Source organism: Montipora foliosa, chromosome 9, assembly GCF_036669935.1.
Source record: "Montipora foliosa isolate CH-2021 chromosome 9, ASM3666993v2, whole genome shotgun sequence".
NCBI classification, from domain to species: Eukaryota; Metazoa; Cnidaria; class Anthozoa; order Scleractinia; family Acroporidae; genus Montipora; species Montipora foliosa.
The window spans coordinates 27,822,554-27,840,053 of record NC_090877.1 but is presented as its reverse complement, the minus strand read 5'-3'; the positions used below and the strand labels follow the sequence as shown (position 1 = coordinate 27,840,053).

General features: G+C 37.0%; 1 protein-coding gene across 5 annotated transcripts in view; it reads right to left on the bottom strand.

Moving 5' to 3' along the window:
* The window catches only part of LOC137969392 (centrosomal protein of 112 kDa-like), a 101,742-nt gene that overhangs the window by 63,780 nt on the left and 20,462 nt on the right, over positions 1–17,500 (bottom strand). For 3 of the 5 annotated variants that reach the window (XM_068815605.1, XM_068815607.1, XM_068815608.1), the window contains 8 exons: positions 17,207–17,324; positions 16,777–16,833; positions 12,042–12,093; positions 6,297–6,342; positions 5,368–5,632; positions 5,159–5,195; positions 4,129–4,193; positions 1,294–1,380 (listed from right to left, as the gene is read on the bottom strand). In XM_068815605.1, the coding sequence (XP_068671706.1) occupies positions 1,294–1,380; positions 4,129–4,193; positions 5,159–5,195; positions 5,368–5,632; positions 6,297–6,342; positions 12,042–12,093; positions 16,777–16,833; positions 17,207–17,324 (727 nt within the window). The remainder of the gene's footprint in view (positions 1–1,293; positions 1,381–4,128; positions 4,194–5,158; positions 5,196–5,367; positions 5,633–6,296; positions 6,343–12,041; positions 12,094–16,776; positions 16,834–17,206; positions 17,325–17,500) is intronic. The other 2 variants (XM_068815609.1, XM_068815606.1) reach the window with 2 other exon arrangements.

Genomic DNA, 17,500 nt, shown 5'->3' with positions numbered 1-17,500 from the left:
TTGTTAGTTTCAGCGCAAGACAATGGCTATGTCAACAGTGAAGTGTTTGACAAAATTTAAAATAACGTAACGCGTGCTTCCAAGTGAAATTCGAGTCAACAATGCACTCGCTTCCGCTTCATATTTAATTTCAGACATTTGAAAATTACTTTCACTTCTCGCTGCATCAACAAATGACATAATGAGGGAAATAAATATTTTCCTGTGATTAAAACGTGAAACAGGACTATTTTCAATTTGAAAGACATCGGTTTTGCCAACAGAAATCGGCGGTCAGTAAAGTTAGTCGATCAATAACAAATATCGCTAAGAGCAAGACTTGGACGAACGGCGCAGTGAAATGCAGTAAAATCAACAAAATAAGGAGTATATTCATTCGCAAACAAAACTTACTTACGCCATCTGTAATACCGGTACTTTCTCGTATATTTCAAAATATTTTTTGTAATGCGTGCGTGACATTCAAAAGGCGTCTCGGCATTGTGTCCTTTTGCGAATTGAAGCTGTATTACTTCAGCAAGATTCACTGGAATGCGCTCGGAGTTGAAAAATCTCCCCTTTAAGATATCTTCTGCACCAATTTCTTTCTTTAGTTAAGCTTTACGGATGAGAATTAACGCGGGGTTGGCTGGAAGCATACGGAGTGAAACCCTGTGTGACAAAAAAAGGAAATAAGCCACGGCTTACTTTGGTCGCGGCTTACATAAGACGCGAACACCCGGAGTAAATGGTACAAGATCTACGTTCACGGCTTTCTCAAGCCGCGGCTTATCCTGGCCTGGGAGTTTATACTCGTATAAATAGTCCCTTTCGCGTATTATGTACGCCGCGGCTAGAGTAAGCCACGGCTTATTTTCTCTCGTATAAACGGCCCTAATGTCGTCTTCTTTTGTTTGAGAGCCTGGAACCAAATGTTTACTTGTCGGTGAAGCCGAACATGTATGAACGCAATTGCGGAGAGCAGCGGGAAACATTCAGGACTTCAACAGAGTTTGAACTTGATTTCATATCTGCAGTTCAATATATGATTCATTTCATTATTATTTCATTCAGATTGATTCTTCTTCTTATTATTATTATTATTGTTAGGATATTAATTTTTTAATTTATTGGGCAACTTTGTTGTGCATACATGCCCACAAGCATTATACCACTAGCCATGATTACAATGAGAACAGCAACTCATGGGTTCCTATGAGTATGATGGTCTGCTTGGCAGCCGCTGGAGCTCTGCTAATATAATCATAACATGATGCCCATAAAATAACCTATTAAATATTATGAAACTGGTACCTTCTGAACAGCGACATCATGTTGCTGTTGAAGTTTCAGCTTATCTTCATGATACTTTGCTTCCACCATTTTAGTTCTTAGCTCAATCTAGGGGGAATAACGGTAAGCACACACCATAATATATTAAGCAATCGTATAATCCTTGCATGCAACCAAAATTAATATCTTCAAAACTAAGTAAATTGCAGTTATATTAAACAATCAAAGAACAAAGTAAACATGTAAAAGTACAATGTACAGATTGAATTATTTTGGTTTAAACCTGTAGTCATTTACAATAATTTATCACGTTAACAGTGAGAATTGTTGTTATATAACAAAAGCTACTGAATATTACTGAAAACATGAGCCTACTTGTTTGTTTGGGCTATAATCTTCTAATCTTATAACCACGAGGAGTTATCATCATTGTGCTTAAAAGCTCTTGAACAGCAAAAGCGGCCTTTGCTGTCTCTCTTCAGATGGCCAGCGAGAAAGGCTGCCATATTTGAAGTCGCAATGTTATGAGCAGTATGAGATGCGTGGTGCAAAAAGAGGGAATCACCTTAAATTGCAATTAACACATTGTATGACTGTAAAAAATAAACAATAAGGTGAGTGATGCTGCTGAAATGCCCTCAGCATCACATCATTGTTCCCACATCACTTTTTGGACTAGTAATGAAATTCAATGTTCTCTGCTCAAAGAATGTTGACCTTCTTTAAGGATGCTGTTGCCAAATAAAGTAATGATCTTTTATCACTAGTTATTCGAAATGGAACTTGTCCAGTGGAAAGGCCAATATTTATCAATGGAACTGGAACAGAAGCCAGCTTCCCCCAAACTGGCAATTAAGGAGTGCGATGCCTCATTATTTCTGAATGTTTATGTTCTGCTCAAGATTGAGTGCACTTTTCAAGTAACATCAGGTGAGTGCGATACCTTAGATCTTAGATACCTAAGTGCACCTACACCCCAAACACCACTACTGGAAAACCTACAATAACTTGCCAGTTTGTATTTAAACACGAAGACGCACTATAAAAGGGGGCGCTTCATGCACTGCTTTTGTTCAAATTCATTCAATTCATGACTGATCAATTATCCAAGATGGTGATCCACAAACAGCAACACAAAGACGGAAGCACGAAAAGATATTTCTCGAGCGCAAAAAAAAGGGACTGAAAATTTGAAAAAAGAATGACAGATAACATTTTATGGCATATTACGGACACATTGCCATAAGGGGTCTTTTTATTGAAGAAATTATCAAAGAGCTCTCGGTTGTGTCCCCGGTTGATTGATAAATCATTTGCACGTGCCTTTTATAGTCCCGCACACGTCAACGCGCACGTCAACGGTGACTGACAAATGAGCCTCGATCTTCCCAGGGAAGACTTCCTTATATAGCGCGCCTTCGTGTTTAACAACAGTTATCAGTATATACTAAAACAGTGGAGAGCATTGAACGCAGTCGCTGATTGGCTACTCAAACACCTGATATCCTTTGCTAATTTTTCACCTCTGCGCAATTTGGTCATAATTTATGCCTAAAAATGTTGTAATCATAGCAGGAATAAATGTTTAAATTCATCTTTTTGTGCTATATTATCTCACAGTTTTAGTACATACTAAAACAACTATTCACTGAATTGGAGGTGGCTGTTGGTGGACATCTACTGAGCCGCAAAGCTCAGGGCCTGAAGAAGGATTGTTTCAATAGCTAGAATATGACCTTTTGTTATACAGTACATGTACATGGGAGTTAACTGTCTTTAATATTCAATCTTCGTTCACTGTCTAAAATCCGCACACGTCATTGGTTAAAACTGATCATGTGAGTTCCCATTACCTAGCGACATCAAAGTGACAGAGTGCATTATTACAATAATGCATAAAAACTGTGTAGTGTTCTTCGACTTCAAATGTATATGGCTTCAAGTTCAAGATTTTCCGAGGTTGAGGAGGAAAAAATAACTGAACTAATTGACGCTGCCATCCCGGAAAACACAAAAAGGCAAACCACTTGGAGTGTGTCTATTTTCAATGGTGAGTTGAGCAAAACTGAGTTTTTTTGCAAGTTTTCTTGGCAACTCTCGCTCTTTTTGTAAGTTAAATTTGATGCTGAAGTGTGTGTACCTTTGTCAAAAATGTTTGTTATTGGTAGTAAATGTTGAATAAAAATGAGTTTTAAGTTGAATGTTCTTGTTTTCAATTTTGTTTTTCTTTAGTTCATTGTTTTCTTATTCAAACAAGTTGCGTGGGAAGCCACTGTAAGTCTATCGCCAGCAGTGAACTCAAATTGAATATTAAAAGGGTCAGAGACTGCTAGTTCGTGTTTTGTTTAAAAATACACGGACTTGCTTACTGTACAATGAACTCGAAATTTTCAATACTGTAATCAGCTTCGCTTTGTGCAGTACATTGTACAGTAAGCATGTGTGTGTATTTGAAAACAAAACACTCACAACAGTTGCTAACCCATATTTTATTGTTTCAGTCCCTGTTAGGCTGTCAAAGCCCACAGACATCAATCCTTGCTCACCACGGAGTCTCTAGTAGCTCAGTGGTTATATCATCCAGGAAGGTTAGTGGGTGAAGGGTTCAAATACCAACTGGAACTTGATTTTTTTTTCTAAAATCTAGTTGGTCATCATAATATTCACCATGCATTTGTCTCCAATACAGAACTGCATAATTATAATTTTATTTTCAGTTTTACCAGTCAAAACAGTCACTAACTATTAACTGTTAAGCTAAGATAGACAGAAAACAAAGTGATAAAAAGCTTACAACAGTCGTATAAAAGTGTATTACAAAAGTGATAGAGCAACGACAAGTTTGATGATCAATACCTCTCTGTCACTTGAACGATTAAAGCTGGGATCATCTTTAAGTGTTCCATTCAAAGATGAGATACCTTAGTTTAGAAAAGTGAAAATAAAAAATATTGACCAAACCAATAGTAACTAAAAATGTTACGGGAAGAAGTGGATACAAAAGGTAGATGAATAATTACGTATTTATAATAAATTATTAATTATCATGATTGTTTAACGAATTATTAATTATAATTATTAATTATTAATTATTGTTAAGTTTGATAAATTATTAATTATCATGATTGTTATATACAGTATATATATATATAATCTTTTGATTCCTTAAACAGCTCTTTCAAATACACGTAATTTATTATCATATAATATGCTTTGTTCTAATGTTGAAAAAATAATCTTTTGTCCAAAAGTTTATTTAAGGACGTTCGCGCCCATTGCTACTGCGCATCCTTACAGCGCAAGCAAATTCACATAACACATCATGCATCGAGCGCGCACAGTAAGGACTAAAATGAACAATGATAGGGCAGATGGCCATTGTTATGGCTTTGCTTGGATTTAACGATCTAGGATGCTCGGTGACCCTTACTTTTCTTTTCAGAAACAGATTTTATTTACAATTATCTCCACATCGTCCAAAAATGAACAAAAAATCAATGTGGGAAGTTTAAAAAATTTCAAGATTTCTGCCCTCGGGACATGGAATCCTGCCATCTTGCGGCTGTAAGGTGCATGAAACTATGGTCGCTAAATGCGAATTTGTTCTTTAAGGAACCTCAACAGTTAACTAAATTCACTTGATGGGTCCACTTATCAGCAAAGCTTAAAAAAATTCATTCTTGGGAGCCAATTCAGAGCTACCTTAATTATTCGAAAAATTTCATGGTACCATAACATTGCTGTTACGTGATACAGTGTTGTAGTGACAACCCTTGAAATAAAAAGGTCCTTAAAAGTAGTGAAACTGGTTCCAGCCACCTTAAAAAAAAATGGGAAAAAAATGGGAAAATTGGAAAAATTGCTAGTAATAATTGACATTACCAACCTCTAGTAAATCCATTGTAGTGTTTCGTCTTTGATGGCTGGAAACCAATAAAATTGCTTTAAAGATGTGCAGTACAAAGAGCAGTATATGTTACTTTACCTTTAATAATAATAATAATAATAATAATAATAATAATAATAACAACAACAACAACAACAAACCAATCAAATTATTTTAAATGAAATGCAAGTAATAAACAGTTTTCTTACAGGAGATGTCAGATAGCCTGAATCAGAATGATGATATTCTAAAGGACTCTGACGAGATGGTGGTGAAATATTTCCTCCATATATTGACTCTAAAATGTCACCATTATATCCTTGGGAGAGGCTTCCTTTGTACTGTTTTTCATCCCAATCAGGATCAAATCCGGGTGCCACTTCACGACCATTCTTGTCGTCTCTACTGGAGTTAGTGTAAGTTGTGGATCGTGGTTGTTGTATAGAATTTAGACCACCCGTGGTTGGTAACTCTCTAAATCAAAGAAAAGGATAGCATGATTTGGGAAATTAATGTTTTCAATAAAAAAAATTAGAAGAAAGACAGTGCAGAGCATGATCACTGTGTGTACAGTTGATTTGTTTGTAATTTTTTGTGATGGCTTACAATGCATAAAACACACTTAAGGCACTGAGTATTAATAAAAAGATGTCGATAAGAAAATCCTCTCCCATTTTACCCCCTTTTTCCTTCAATATTTACTTCTTGTACTTAGTTCCTGTTCCTTACACCATCTAAGTGCAAGAGCTACATCTTAATTATAAATTGTATGTTTACTGTAACTTTTGTTATGCCTTCTCTATCTTTTGCAAAATGTATTGTACACACATATATCAAACTAATGTGATGGAAAAACAGATGTGAATCTGAAATCGGGTCACCTCGCAGCTCTTACAAGGTCTCACCTGATTGGAGACCACCCTTGAGGTTTAACAAAAGAACAAATAACAGAAACAATGGACCCTAGGCCTAAAACAAAAGGGCCATTGTTTCTGTTATTTGTTCTTTTGTTAAACCTCAAGGGTGGTCTCCAATCAGGTGAGACCTTGTCGGAGCTGCGAGGCTACCGCTGAAATCAACGTAAATAACATTAGGATTAGGGTTAGGTTAGGTCACATAACAAAAAATTATGGCAAACCTTGGGAGTACAGGGCCACTTGCAGATGCATCTGAAAATGCACTTCCTAAAATGTAACAGGGAAATGTAATATTGGGGTTTGGCCTCATTTTAATTTAGTTTTGGCACACCTGTATTTTGAGCCATTCTACAAAAGGGTTGACTATAAACCACATTAACCCATTGTGAGATCGACTTAATAGATTTTAGTCTGTCCCCCAGATGATTTTACTCCTCAATGAGGGGTGGGGTGAGGGTGCAACAATAACCTTCTCTTTGAAAGGGTAGGGCTTATCACCAAGCCTGCAAATAATTATTTGCCATACGCCTGTCTTATGTCAGGCCAGGGACAAGGCTTGACCTGACAAGCAGCCACCCTGGTCAGACAATTATTAAGTGGGGTGCCTGTGGCAGACCACTTTGTAAATTCAAGGAAAGGTTACGTTTATGCAAACGTTGGCCGTGTAGCACTTATATTTTAAGCAGAGTTAACTGACTAGCGTGTAATGTGAAGTGCTAGATTTCAATCCCATATGAACCATGTGAGCGTTAGCCCTACTGATGGAAATTTCATGCACTTCACATTACACTCTAGTCAGTTAACTCTGTTTAAAATATAAGTGCTACACGGCCAACGTTTGTATAAACGTAACCTTTCCTGGTACTTGTACATGTTCATTGCCGTGACTTTAACATCTTCACTTCCCACGGCCTGCTCCCGTCTGACCTTGTAGCTCAGTCAGTAGAGCGGTGGAGATCTAACCCGAAGGTCGTGGGTTCAATTCCCACCCTGGTCAGAGTTTTTCTCTGTCCTTGTGTGGGCCCATTTCCATCTGTAGGGCTAACGCTCACATGGTTCATATGGGATTGAAATCTAGCACTTCACATTACACTCTAGTCAGTTAACTCTGTTTAAAATATAAGTGCTACACGGCCAACGTTTGTATAAACGTAGCCTTTCCTTGTACTTGTACATGTTCATTGCCGTGACTTTAACATCTTCACTTCCCACGGCCTGCTCCCGTCTGACCTTGTAGCTCAGTCGGTAGAGCGGCGGAGATCTAACCCGAAGGTCGTGGGTTCAATTCCCACCCTGGTCAGAGTTTTTCTCTGTCCTTGTGTGGGCCCATTTCCATCTGTAGGGCTAACGCTCACATGGTTCATATGGGATTGAAATCTAGCACTTCACATTACACTCTAGTCAGTTCACTTTGTAAATTGCCCAGCTTCTCATTTTCATTGTCTCGTTTTTTTTCTTCTTAATTATTAAAAGCTTTTTCAAGTGGTTCAAATCTTTTGCATTGTCCGTAGCCATTAGCAGCCAAAACATGGTAGCCTGCTATTTGATTGACAGGAAAATCGTTATGTTTTGAGATTTAACGTCAGACCTAAACATATTGATCGCAATCACGTGCAAGGTCTTTTGAAGTAAAATCACTAAAGTTAAGTCAGGATTCATGTGGGAAGACTGTTGCTATTCAAATTATTCTTCAGTCGCTTTCGGATGAATTTTAAGAAAATAGTTCAAGATTCCATTCAAATGTCTGAAGTTCTGTAAGGAGATAACTGCTCTTCTCTGCAAGATGAAGTATTACATGTAATATAGAATCGAAATAGCCACAGGTGATGGTCTCATGTGACACAGTTTGGGCAAATGGGAAAACTTTGTCAAGAACAAAAAATCCTTGGAACATTCACCAGATTTACATACATGTACGATACGCTACTCATTGAACCCAACTTGTGTAATAGTACTTTCATATTTCTGGGCTAATACAAGCCACGAGTTTTTAGAAGATTTAGCTAGTTTTTTCAGACCAATGTATTTAAAAACAGTATTTTGAATTTGATGTTTGAAATATTCACATGCATATGTATTTTCCCGCACAGTGAATCACAGACAGAGAATCACTGGTCCTTAATGCCATATGTTTTATGACGCATGGTATTTATTTTAAGCAAATTGGAACAAAAACGTCAATGTTTAAAGGGGCACTTGTCATGGTAAATTTGCTTTTTCTAGGTCAAATCTAGGTGAAAATCTAAATTAGTACTTTAGCTCACACAACACATTTTCTGTGAAAACCATCTCCAAACTTGAAAAAAAAAACTCCAGTTTTTTCAAGTTTCAATCCATTTGCATCCTCTCCATCCATGACAAAGAATAGCTTTAGTGCACTTCAGGGCAACAAAACTACACCATTATATTTTGGTCTTGCTTGATGCAGACATATTTTAGTGTTTTGAAGTTTGACTGAAATAGCATGACACTGCACCTTTAAGAGGGGCTGAGGTTTTTTTGCACTTTCATAGAACATGAGAAATGCTATGATGAGTATACGTTGATTTTGTCTACTAAATTCATCTCACTTATGAAATTCTCTTCTTTACATTAAACAGAATGAGTGTTTGAAATCTAAAGAGATGCTGTCGTTATTTAATCAATAAATGTCAAATGAGTTTTCACCGAAGCGATCGTGACTTGACTGGGGAAGGATACATTTTGGACATTATAATTTGCCAAAATATACGTTGGCGTCTTGATGACTTCCATATAGTGACATCATCAGTTTACAAAACGAAAGTATTTTACCTCATGAGCGAAAGTAAGCGCTTTCGTGACAAATTGAACTGCAGGTGTTTTTGTTGATTACCGGCCGCCATATTGGTGGACAACAGATGGTCCACTAACAAGGCGTCGTCGTGTGAAATGCTTCGGCAAATTATGACCATGTACCGCACAGACCTGAGATTTGAAGAGGTGGTTTATCTATTTGTCTTTACAGCATTTCAAGTCCTTGGTTTCTTTTATTGAAAGGTTTCGAACTTGTGTTTTGTTGCATGACAATTAAAATGATCCAAACACACGTGCACTGCCCAATGCTGTTTTGACAATATTTTTGCTTTTGTTTTGCCATTCTATTCTTATGTTGTTGCTTTTTTTTTTTGTCATTCTATTCAAACAAAATACATTTGCACAAATCCTGAAATGTTTCCGCTTTTGTTTGTGCATACGCAATAACGTTAACTTTTCTAATTTAGTTATTGAGGTTGCGGTAAGGAATGTAATTTGAGCCCCAGAAAATTCACCGTAAGGAAAGGAAAGGAAAGGAAAGGAACTTTATTTAAGTGTCTAATCTTCTAGCACTGTAGAGCACTAATCACAGACACTGTAAATTGAATTAACAAGTTAATGCAAATCAAATCAAATTTTGGTTTTTGAAGAGAGGGGAAAACCGGAGTACTTGGAGAAAAACCTCTCGGTGCAGAGTAGAGAACCAACAAAATCAACCCACATATGACGCCGAGTCTGGGAATCAAACCCAGGCCACATTGGTGGGAGGCGAGTGCTCTCACCACTGTGCCATCCCTGCACCCCAAGACTGGTCATAAAATCTTATCAGTCTGATGAAAATGCAAACAACATGCAATTGTGGAACAGTACCCTTGTTGAATCCACAGTACATTGCAGTGTTACTTAATTTAAATCACTGTAACGATGGGTTTTTGGGAAACACCTCGCGCAAATTTTGAAATCCGAACTGCATGAATATGGGCGTAGCATTACTAGTAAGAGGACGTGAAATGCAAGCTGCAAATGAAAACAAATCAAAATGAAACTTATTATGCATTACGGCCATATACATTGTATTAAAAGGCCACCTTCGCATTTGGCTTTCTTGAGTGAAAATATTTTTTTTAATTTCACATTGTAACAGAAGACCCCGGTCTGCCTGTCCAGTCAAAACCTCAAATTTACCAGACAAATTTACCGGCGCTTATTTGCAGGCTTGCTCATCACATTACTTCCCCATTACAAAAAGAGAATTGGTTGTCAATTAGCAATAACAGAAAAAATAAGCTAGGAAAAAACTTCCTAACTTTCATTCAAGTGAACAGTCTATCCTCAGAATGTATATGTGGTATTCGAGGAAGGGGGGGGGGGGGGGGAACTACCTGGAAGATCAGGTGGATTGATGTGTGAAAGAAGGGTGGGGAAGGATAGAATCAATGGTGAAGATCAGGGAGGGGAAGGAGAAGTTGATCAACAGAAAAAAAAATGGTTTCTTTTCTTGTATTTTTTTTGCGACCCCTTAAAAACCAAGCCCATGTTTTTGTACTCCACCCCTCAAAAAAGGAAAATCCCCTTTTAAGACAGTTGATTAAGAAAACAGTTTTAAAAAATTTACCCTGGTTTGAAAATTTCAACTCAGTTTGAAAAATGTGAACTGGTTCATTTTCAAACCAAGAAATATTTGAAACCAGAACATCTGCTAATCGCCTCAATATATTTTCAGGAGAAGTTATATTATCTTTTCTCAAATCCTGGAGTAATTATCATTTCAGCAGGGCTTGAAATTAACAGAAAAAAAAAACAGTTGCAATTTTGCAACAAGATATACGAAAATTTAGTTACAAAATCGTTGTGCTGCATTGTGTTGTCAGTGGCGTAGCAAAATAAAATATGAGCCCACAATACTTGTGTTGAAAGAAACCGCTGAAAATGGTGAATGATATAGAAGGAATGGAGTTGTGCACGTAATATCGCAGCGAAATTACGCTACAATTACTCTACTTTCAGAATGAAAGAAAACTCAAGGCGAGAAACAAAATGATTTTGTCATTTCTTCATTTATTTTAGTAAAAAGAGCAGCAAAGTGGCAACTGCTAACCCTTTTGTTTTGAAAGAGCGCAGAATTTGTGACTCCTCCAGATATTTTAGTGGCAAAAGGAAAAAATTCAGCGACTGTATTGGTCGCAATTTCAAGCCCTGATTTGTGAGAGACTTAACAGATTTTACTCATCAACTGTGGGTGTCCTAGGGCACCCGAGGAGTGAATGAGTTAAGGTCATTCACAGGCTACAGTACCAATATACAGTCTTTTGTTTAGTGCAAGGAGGGGTGTCAATACCTTTTCAATTAGGCCAGGAAACTACAGTAGGAAATTGGGTGGAGAAAAACAGTAACTTTGTAGTGTTTACTCTATTTGTCACTCTGAAAGTACATGTAGGTGATATTCGTAGAATCTCATTGGGAGTTCTCGCAGCTTCCCTTATTAAGTTAAATCCAACAAGTTGTGAGATTGAGTAACAGCAAGTCCCACTTATTCAAGAACAGGATGGAGTGATTGGGGCAAGGCAAAAAGGAGAGACTGAAGGTTGGGTGTAACTCTGGCAAAGCCCTTTCTTGCCTATTTTAAAGTGTTTGTTTGTTTGGTTGCTATTTATTTATTTATTTGTTTGGGCAGGTTGAAGTTTTGGCAGCTATTCAGCTGATGTGGACCTGCTATACCAACCCAACCATATAATCACAGAGGACAGCCACAACACCAGGAACTTCATCCCCTACACTTCTCAAATAGTGGTGGGTTCATTAACTTCCCAGAGGGAACTAATAAACGTGGAGTCCTTATTTGAAAAGACTTGAAAATCTAATGTAATTACAAAGGCAGCACTTTGTCTTCAGTTATTTAAAGACCCTGAGTGTTGGTCCGGCCGGAGGCAAACTCACACCCTACTGCATGGCAGCCTGATGCTCAACCAACTGAGCCAACGGCGCGCAGTCGCAACTGCACAACTCAATGGAACTTAAAGGAAAAGGAAGACTGACTGCAATCAAGATCTTAAATTGCTTAACTGCACTTGTATCAAATATTAATCAGAAGCAGGACGGTCACTGCAAATGTGTTCTCTGTCCATGAACGTTTCATTTGGTCTGCTGAGTGAACATTTACTGTATATTGATAATTTGAATTTGCCCCATACCTGATGAACTGGCAATTTCTTTGAGCCAGTCAGGGGGGTGATGGCCAAATTCCTAGAAATTAAACAGTAAACAGAGTAAGTGATTGCTGGCAAAAAAAAACTTACAGAAATAAAAGAACTAGCCATCCAATTTAAAACCAAATGCAAACTCAAGGGAACAAATATAACAAGGTACATGTATATGAAGCCATGTTTTTATTATGATGACAAAAAATCCCTTTAACCCTTTCACCCCTGAACTGGCATAAACCGGCCATACAAGCTGTACTTAGTATTTTACTCTGTCCAACGCCAGACGACTTTACTCATCAATGGGGAACCCCTGGGAGTCAATGGGTTAAAGGATCCAATCCTACAATGTAGTTGGGCGTATCTATGGTTTTGTTAAGATTTTTGCCTACCACAGGTTATGGTTTGGTAACTTAATTATAAATGAAACCATACATGACATTGATGCCCTGATATTATGTACAGAAGCTGACCCTAGCTGACACAGTTAATATAATTATTATATAACAAATTCTTTTTAGTACTTCCAGTCAATTTATAAAATTATTCTCTACAATAATGACAGCTGAGCTCCATGGTCAAGAAAATAATGGTAACCCATCAATGCAAAAAATTTTGGTTTTTTTTGCTTTGACATCATATCATGCAACTATCCGTCTGTAAGTACATGTACATGTATGTACGTCCACCCCTCCAGGCATGCCAATGTGACCAGTATCACATGACCATATCATGGGCCTCAGTGAAGGGATTTATTTGTGTGGTTCATACATGTATGTGCAAACAACAGACCTCCATTTAAATCTGTACTTTTGAATGTGATTATTTTTTTCACGAGACATTCTGCTTGTAAACCAATCAGGAGGGTCTATTTTAATTGTGGTTTTCCCGACTGAATGATTCCGCCTTTCCACGAATCATGAAATTGTTTACAGAAATCATATCGACCACATACGGAACAGTCCGCAAGTTTACCAATGAGAGGAGGTCTTTCTGATCGATTTCAATAAACACGTCCTCTGGCATTTATTTTAAGCACAGCTTTTGCCTCGTCACGTATTTAAAATCGTACAATCAGGTTTTCAATTTGTTCAATTCCATGTATACATGTACCGTCAAATTTTCTTCGCTTATAGTCGTTCATTTCAAACTGCAATTCATCTCCTTTGCTTGCATTGTCTCATTGGTATGTTTTCTGTGATGGTCCGAAAGAGAACTTCATTCAATTTCGTTAAACACAAGCAGAGATTTTATAAAACAGAGATATTCTCTTGGGAATATTATAATCCGTTTTGACTCGAAACATTCCAATAGTTAGCTGATAAGACATCTACAGTATTTACATATCTTGTGCACAGTATACATATCAAGCTTGAAGTGTAAATCTACGCTCACCAGGCTTGGAAAAGTTGAAGACTCCTCAAAATGTCTAAAACTTCAAGTTTAGTCTACAATTTCCTAATCTTCCTCTTTGTGTGTGTGTATTGTATATTTTAATTGTAGTTTCCTCTTTGGTGGAATGATTCCACCTTTTCACCAATCATGAAATTGTTTACAGAGATCATACATGTATCAACCACAGACTGAACAGTCCGCAAGTTAACCAATGAAAAGAGGTCTTTCTGATCAATTACAATTAACATGCCTCTGGTGTTTATTTTAAGCACAGCTATAACCTACGAGAATACAGCTGGGGCCTTCGCCACGAACTTAAAATTCCACGTATACTGTCGAATTTTCTTCGATTGTAGTCGTTTATTTTAAACTGCAATTCATCTCCTTTGCTTGCACATTTTCTCGTCAGTATGTTTGCTGTGATGGTCCGAAAGAGCACTTTTTTCGATTTTGCTTAACATATGCAGAGATTTCATCAAATGCAGATAGTTATTCTCTTGGGAATATCTCGCTTTTGACTCAAAGTCTACTTGGCGACCTCGCAACGAAAATTAATCAGCAACTGCAGCCAGTGTTCACAAGCAAAAAGATCACTGATCATCTGAGAGTTATGGAAGAAAAGCCTCCCCTGATAAATGAGCAAAGTGTAGTATATGAATTCACATGTGACTTGTGCAATGCAAATTATATTGGTTACACTTGCTGCCATTTCCATCAATGCGTAGAAGAACATAAACATTCTGTGATAGGAAAACATTTCAGGTTTGAGCATACCTTACCACCTGACAATTTAATTAAAAACTTTTAAGTCCTCAAGAAATGCCGTGGCAAACTCAATTGTTTGATATTTGAAATGCTCTTGATCAAAAACAAAAGACCGAAACTGAATACGCAAGCGGATTCTACAGTGTATTCGCGTGAAAGTTTTTACATGAATATATATCAATTTTACTTTTTTGTTTAACATGAATGTTTTCATGTAACTTTTGCTAATTTAATTTTCTCACATCCCAAGTACTATAAAATAATATGCCTTGCTGTTAATTTTTTAACTTGTTCATGACATGAAGTCGTCGAAATGTCATGTTACTTTGCTCTCATTAATTTTTCTACTTGAAAGTTTTTCGAAATCGTTTTTTATAAGAATACTGCGAAGGGGTCTGAATAGGAGCTTCCTGTTTGTCACTGTCAGAGTGTATAAGATATGGTAAGGTTTAGTATTCTCCACCAAGCTGTGTTAACAACTGCAAGGCTGTGCTCTAACGGCGCCCGGTCGCCTGAGGCGACTAACATTTGGCTTCGGGCAAGTGAGAAAAATTACCTGGTCGCCAGACCGGGCACTCTGGCTTATTGTATTTTGAGCAGACAAGCAGGCTAGAATTTTAATGTGTTGGTGGTTACAGTTTACAAAAGCTCTCAGAATTTTTTCTTTATTCTTTTACAAAACAATCGGTTCAAAGGCCGTTCACATGATTTCACACGTAACATAATCCGTGACTTTTTTCGATTCCTTCTCAAAAAATAGCATTAAATGTGGCTCTTGGAATTAAAAAAAGTTGTTAGTTCTGCTCTGACAGGGGTAAAGCACTGTGCAATTTATTTTTGTGTGAACCAGGAACTGCAGTTCATGCAAATTTAATATTTTTATGATTTTTTCTGCGGCACCTGCCTTGCTAAAATATATTTAGGTTATGGTTGTTTTTCCCCTGTATATGAAATAACGAAATAAAAAAGGGAAAGATATGTTAGTTGTTGTTGTTTTAGAAACAGAGCAATCCCACATTGTCTTTGGTGTTGTGACAAGTCATTGAATGTCCTAAAAATAAAAACACACACAGACTAACTCTTCGACCGAATCCACAAAAGCTCATTCAACTTAACATTTTATTGATAATCTAGGGAAAACATGCATAAGTTCTGTCTGTTCTGTGCTGTAGTGATAATTTTCGTCCAGATCAAGATGACGTGTTTAAAAATATTGCTCAAATAGCTTTTGGGCCACCGTGGTCTCATTGTTTCACGGCAGTTTTCCCGGAAAGCGCCACGGGAATCAAGTGGCATTGATTCAGGTTTTGAAAATTTATTTTCAACCTAACTATGCAGTAAAAAGGTTTACCGTCTTTATCATAATTACATAAACCTGAAAAGCATCGGTGGCATTGCCACTTTTCTTGTCTTTCTCAAGTATGCGTGAAAAATTTGACGGGTTGCGGGTTTTTCTTGCACTAGCGAGTTTGACGCTCACCAGAGCAGTAGCAGCAATGTTTTGTTGAGAGAGAGAGAGGGATGAAGATCTTGCTGCGTTGTTGATCTCAGATAATTAATTAAATAAATAATTCGGGCGACAAACTTAGAGGACAAACTTCGAAATGATTTTTCACAGAAAAGCCTGTGCTAAAGGTTAGGGAAAATATCAGGAAAACAATTTCAAGCAATTTTAGAATGGCAGCTAGACAATACCATCTAGGACTTGAGGTTAGTGAAGATAAAAATTGCATACGAGCCATTATTTTGAGCCCATATTTTTTAATGCCACAAACTACACTTCATGGCCATCTTTTTGATGCTTGATCATCAAATCAACCTCTCATGAATGAAAACATAATATTTTGGACTTAAAATTCAGAAAGTCTGGTTAAAAAAACCTTTTGAAGGATCTAATTCTATTCATATTTCTTGCCCATCGAACTCTGAAGCGTAATTAATTATGCAAAACACAATCGCCTTTGTTTGTTGTCATGGAGAAATGACAGGTGGTAACAGATAATTAAAAAATTCAAAAAAATTCATGAATTCTTTTTTAGCCAAATTTGGTGGAAATATTGGTTAACTAAATTAAAAAGACTGTACCTGAACAATATTTTTGTTATTCTAAAAAGTCCTTGGTTTTTATGCTGAATTTTTTTCATTGAAAAGCCCATCTTATAACTTTTAAAATGACATATTATTCTAAGCCACATTGCTATAGATAATTAAGTCCAGGGAAGTTAATTAGTTTCATACATATACCAGTAGGTATTTGAGGACCCCTGTTTTCAACCAAACACAAATGAGAAATAACCTGGAAGCTCCGCTTTTAGGCTTGGCTAAATATATTAAATTATGTTTTTTTGAAGAGTGGAACACACACTGTAATGCTAATACTGTAGACACCTTGAACATTTCAAGGGGACCCCAACTTTCCCTTCAAACTTTTACGATGATTTAAATAATGGGGTAAAAGCCACAGCAGAGGTGGATTTTTGGGGGCACTATGTGGCATTTTGCAAGACAGCATCATTGCACTTGTAACATACAATGAAAACTTATTGATCTGCAATGAGAGCCATACCTCTTCAAGTTCCACACTAGCACTCTTTTTGCTGACAGGTTCATCAAGATATATAGACTGCAAAAACCACATTTGGATGTTATGCATAATAATTACCATGTCTGTTTGACTAAGTGTTGCACATACACGTATTGCAATGGTGGTACACTTAAACTGCTCAGACTTCAGCCGACCAGAGTGGCAGAATTTTTCCATGCATGTTAGAAACTACTGTAAACTGGATTTAAAATTATGGCAACGTGTAATGTTGTGGTTCAAATTTTTTCCTGGTTCAAAATTGTTTAAACCACTTCAATTCTGATTTTACTATGTATCAGATCATGTTAATGTATATGAAACAAAGAAAAATCAAAATTGAACTGCTTTTAAAAAATTTGAAACCAAAAAATTTGAACCACAACATACTGTACATGAATACAAAGAGACCCACCATGTAGGATGGTAATGCCTGAAGTGGTCCTGCCTCTGGTCGCCTTGTGAATGGATCCTCCAAAAGACCACGTTTAACCATGTGAAGTAACAACTGTGCATATAAATTACGATTTTTCCTGTAAATAAGAAGTGTTCTAATGAAGCAAACCAGCAATTTTCTGTTATTCCACAGTCAAATCTTTGGAAACCGTCCACACTTATTATTTTGATGTACAATGTAGTATTAATAAAATTATTTTCGTCATTCTGTCATTAAAATAATTTAATTGTTCAAAGTTTTACACACCCGTAT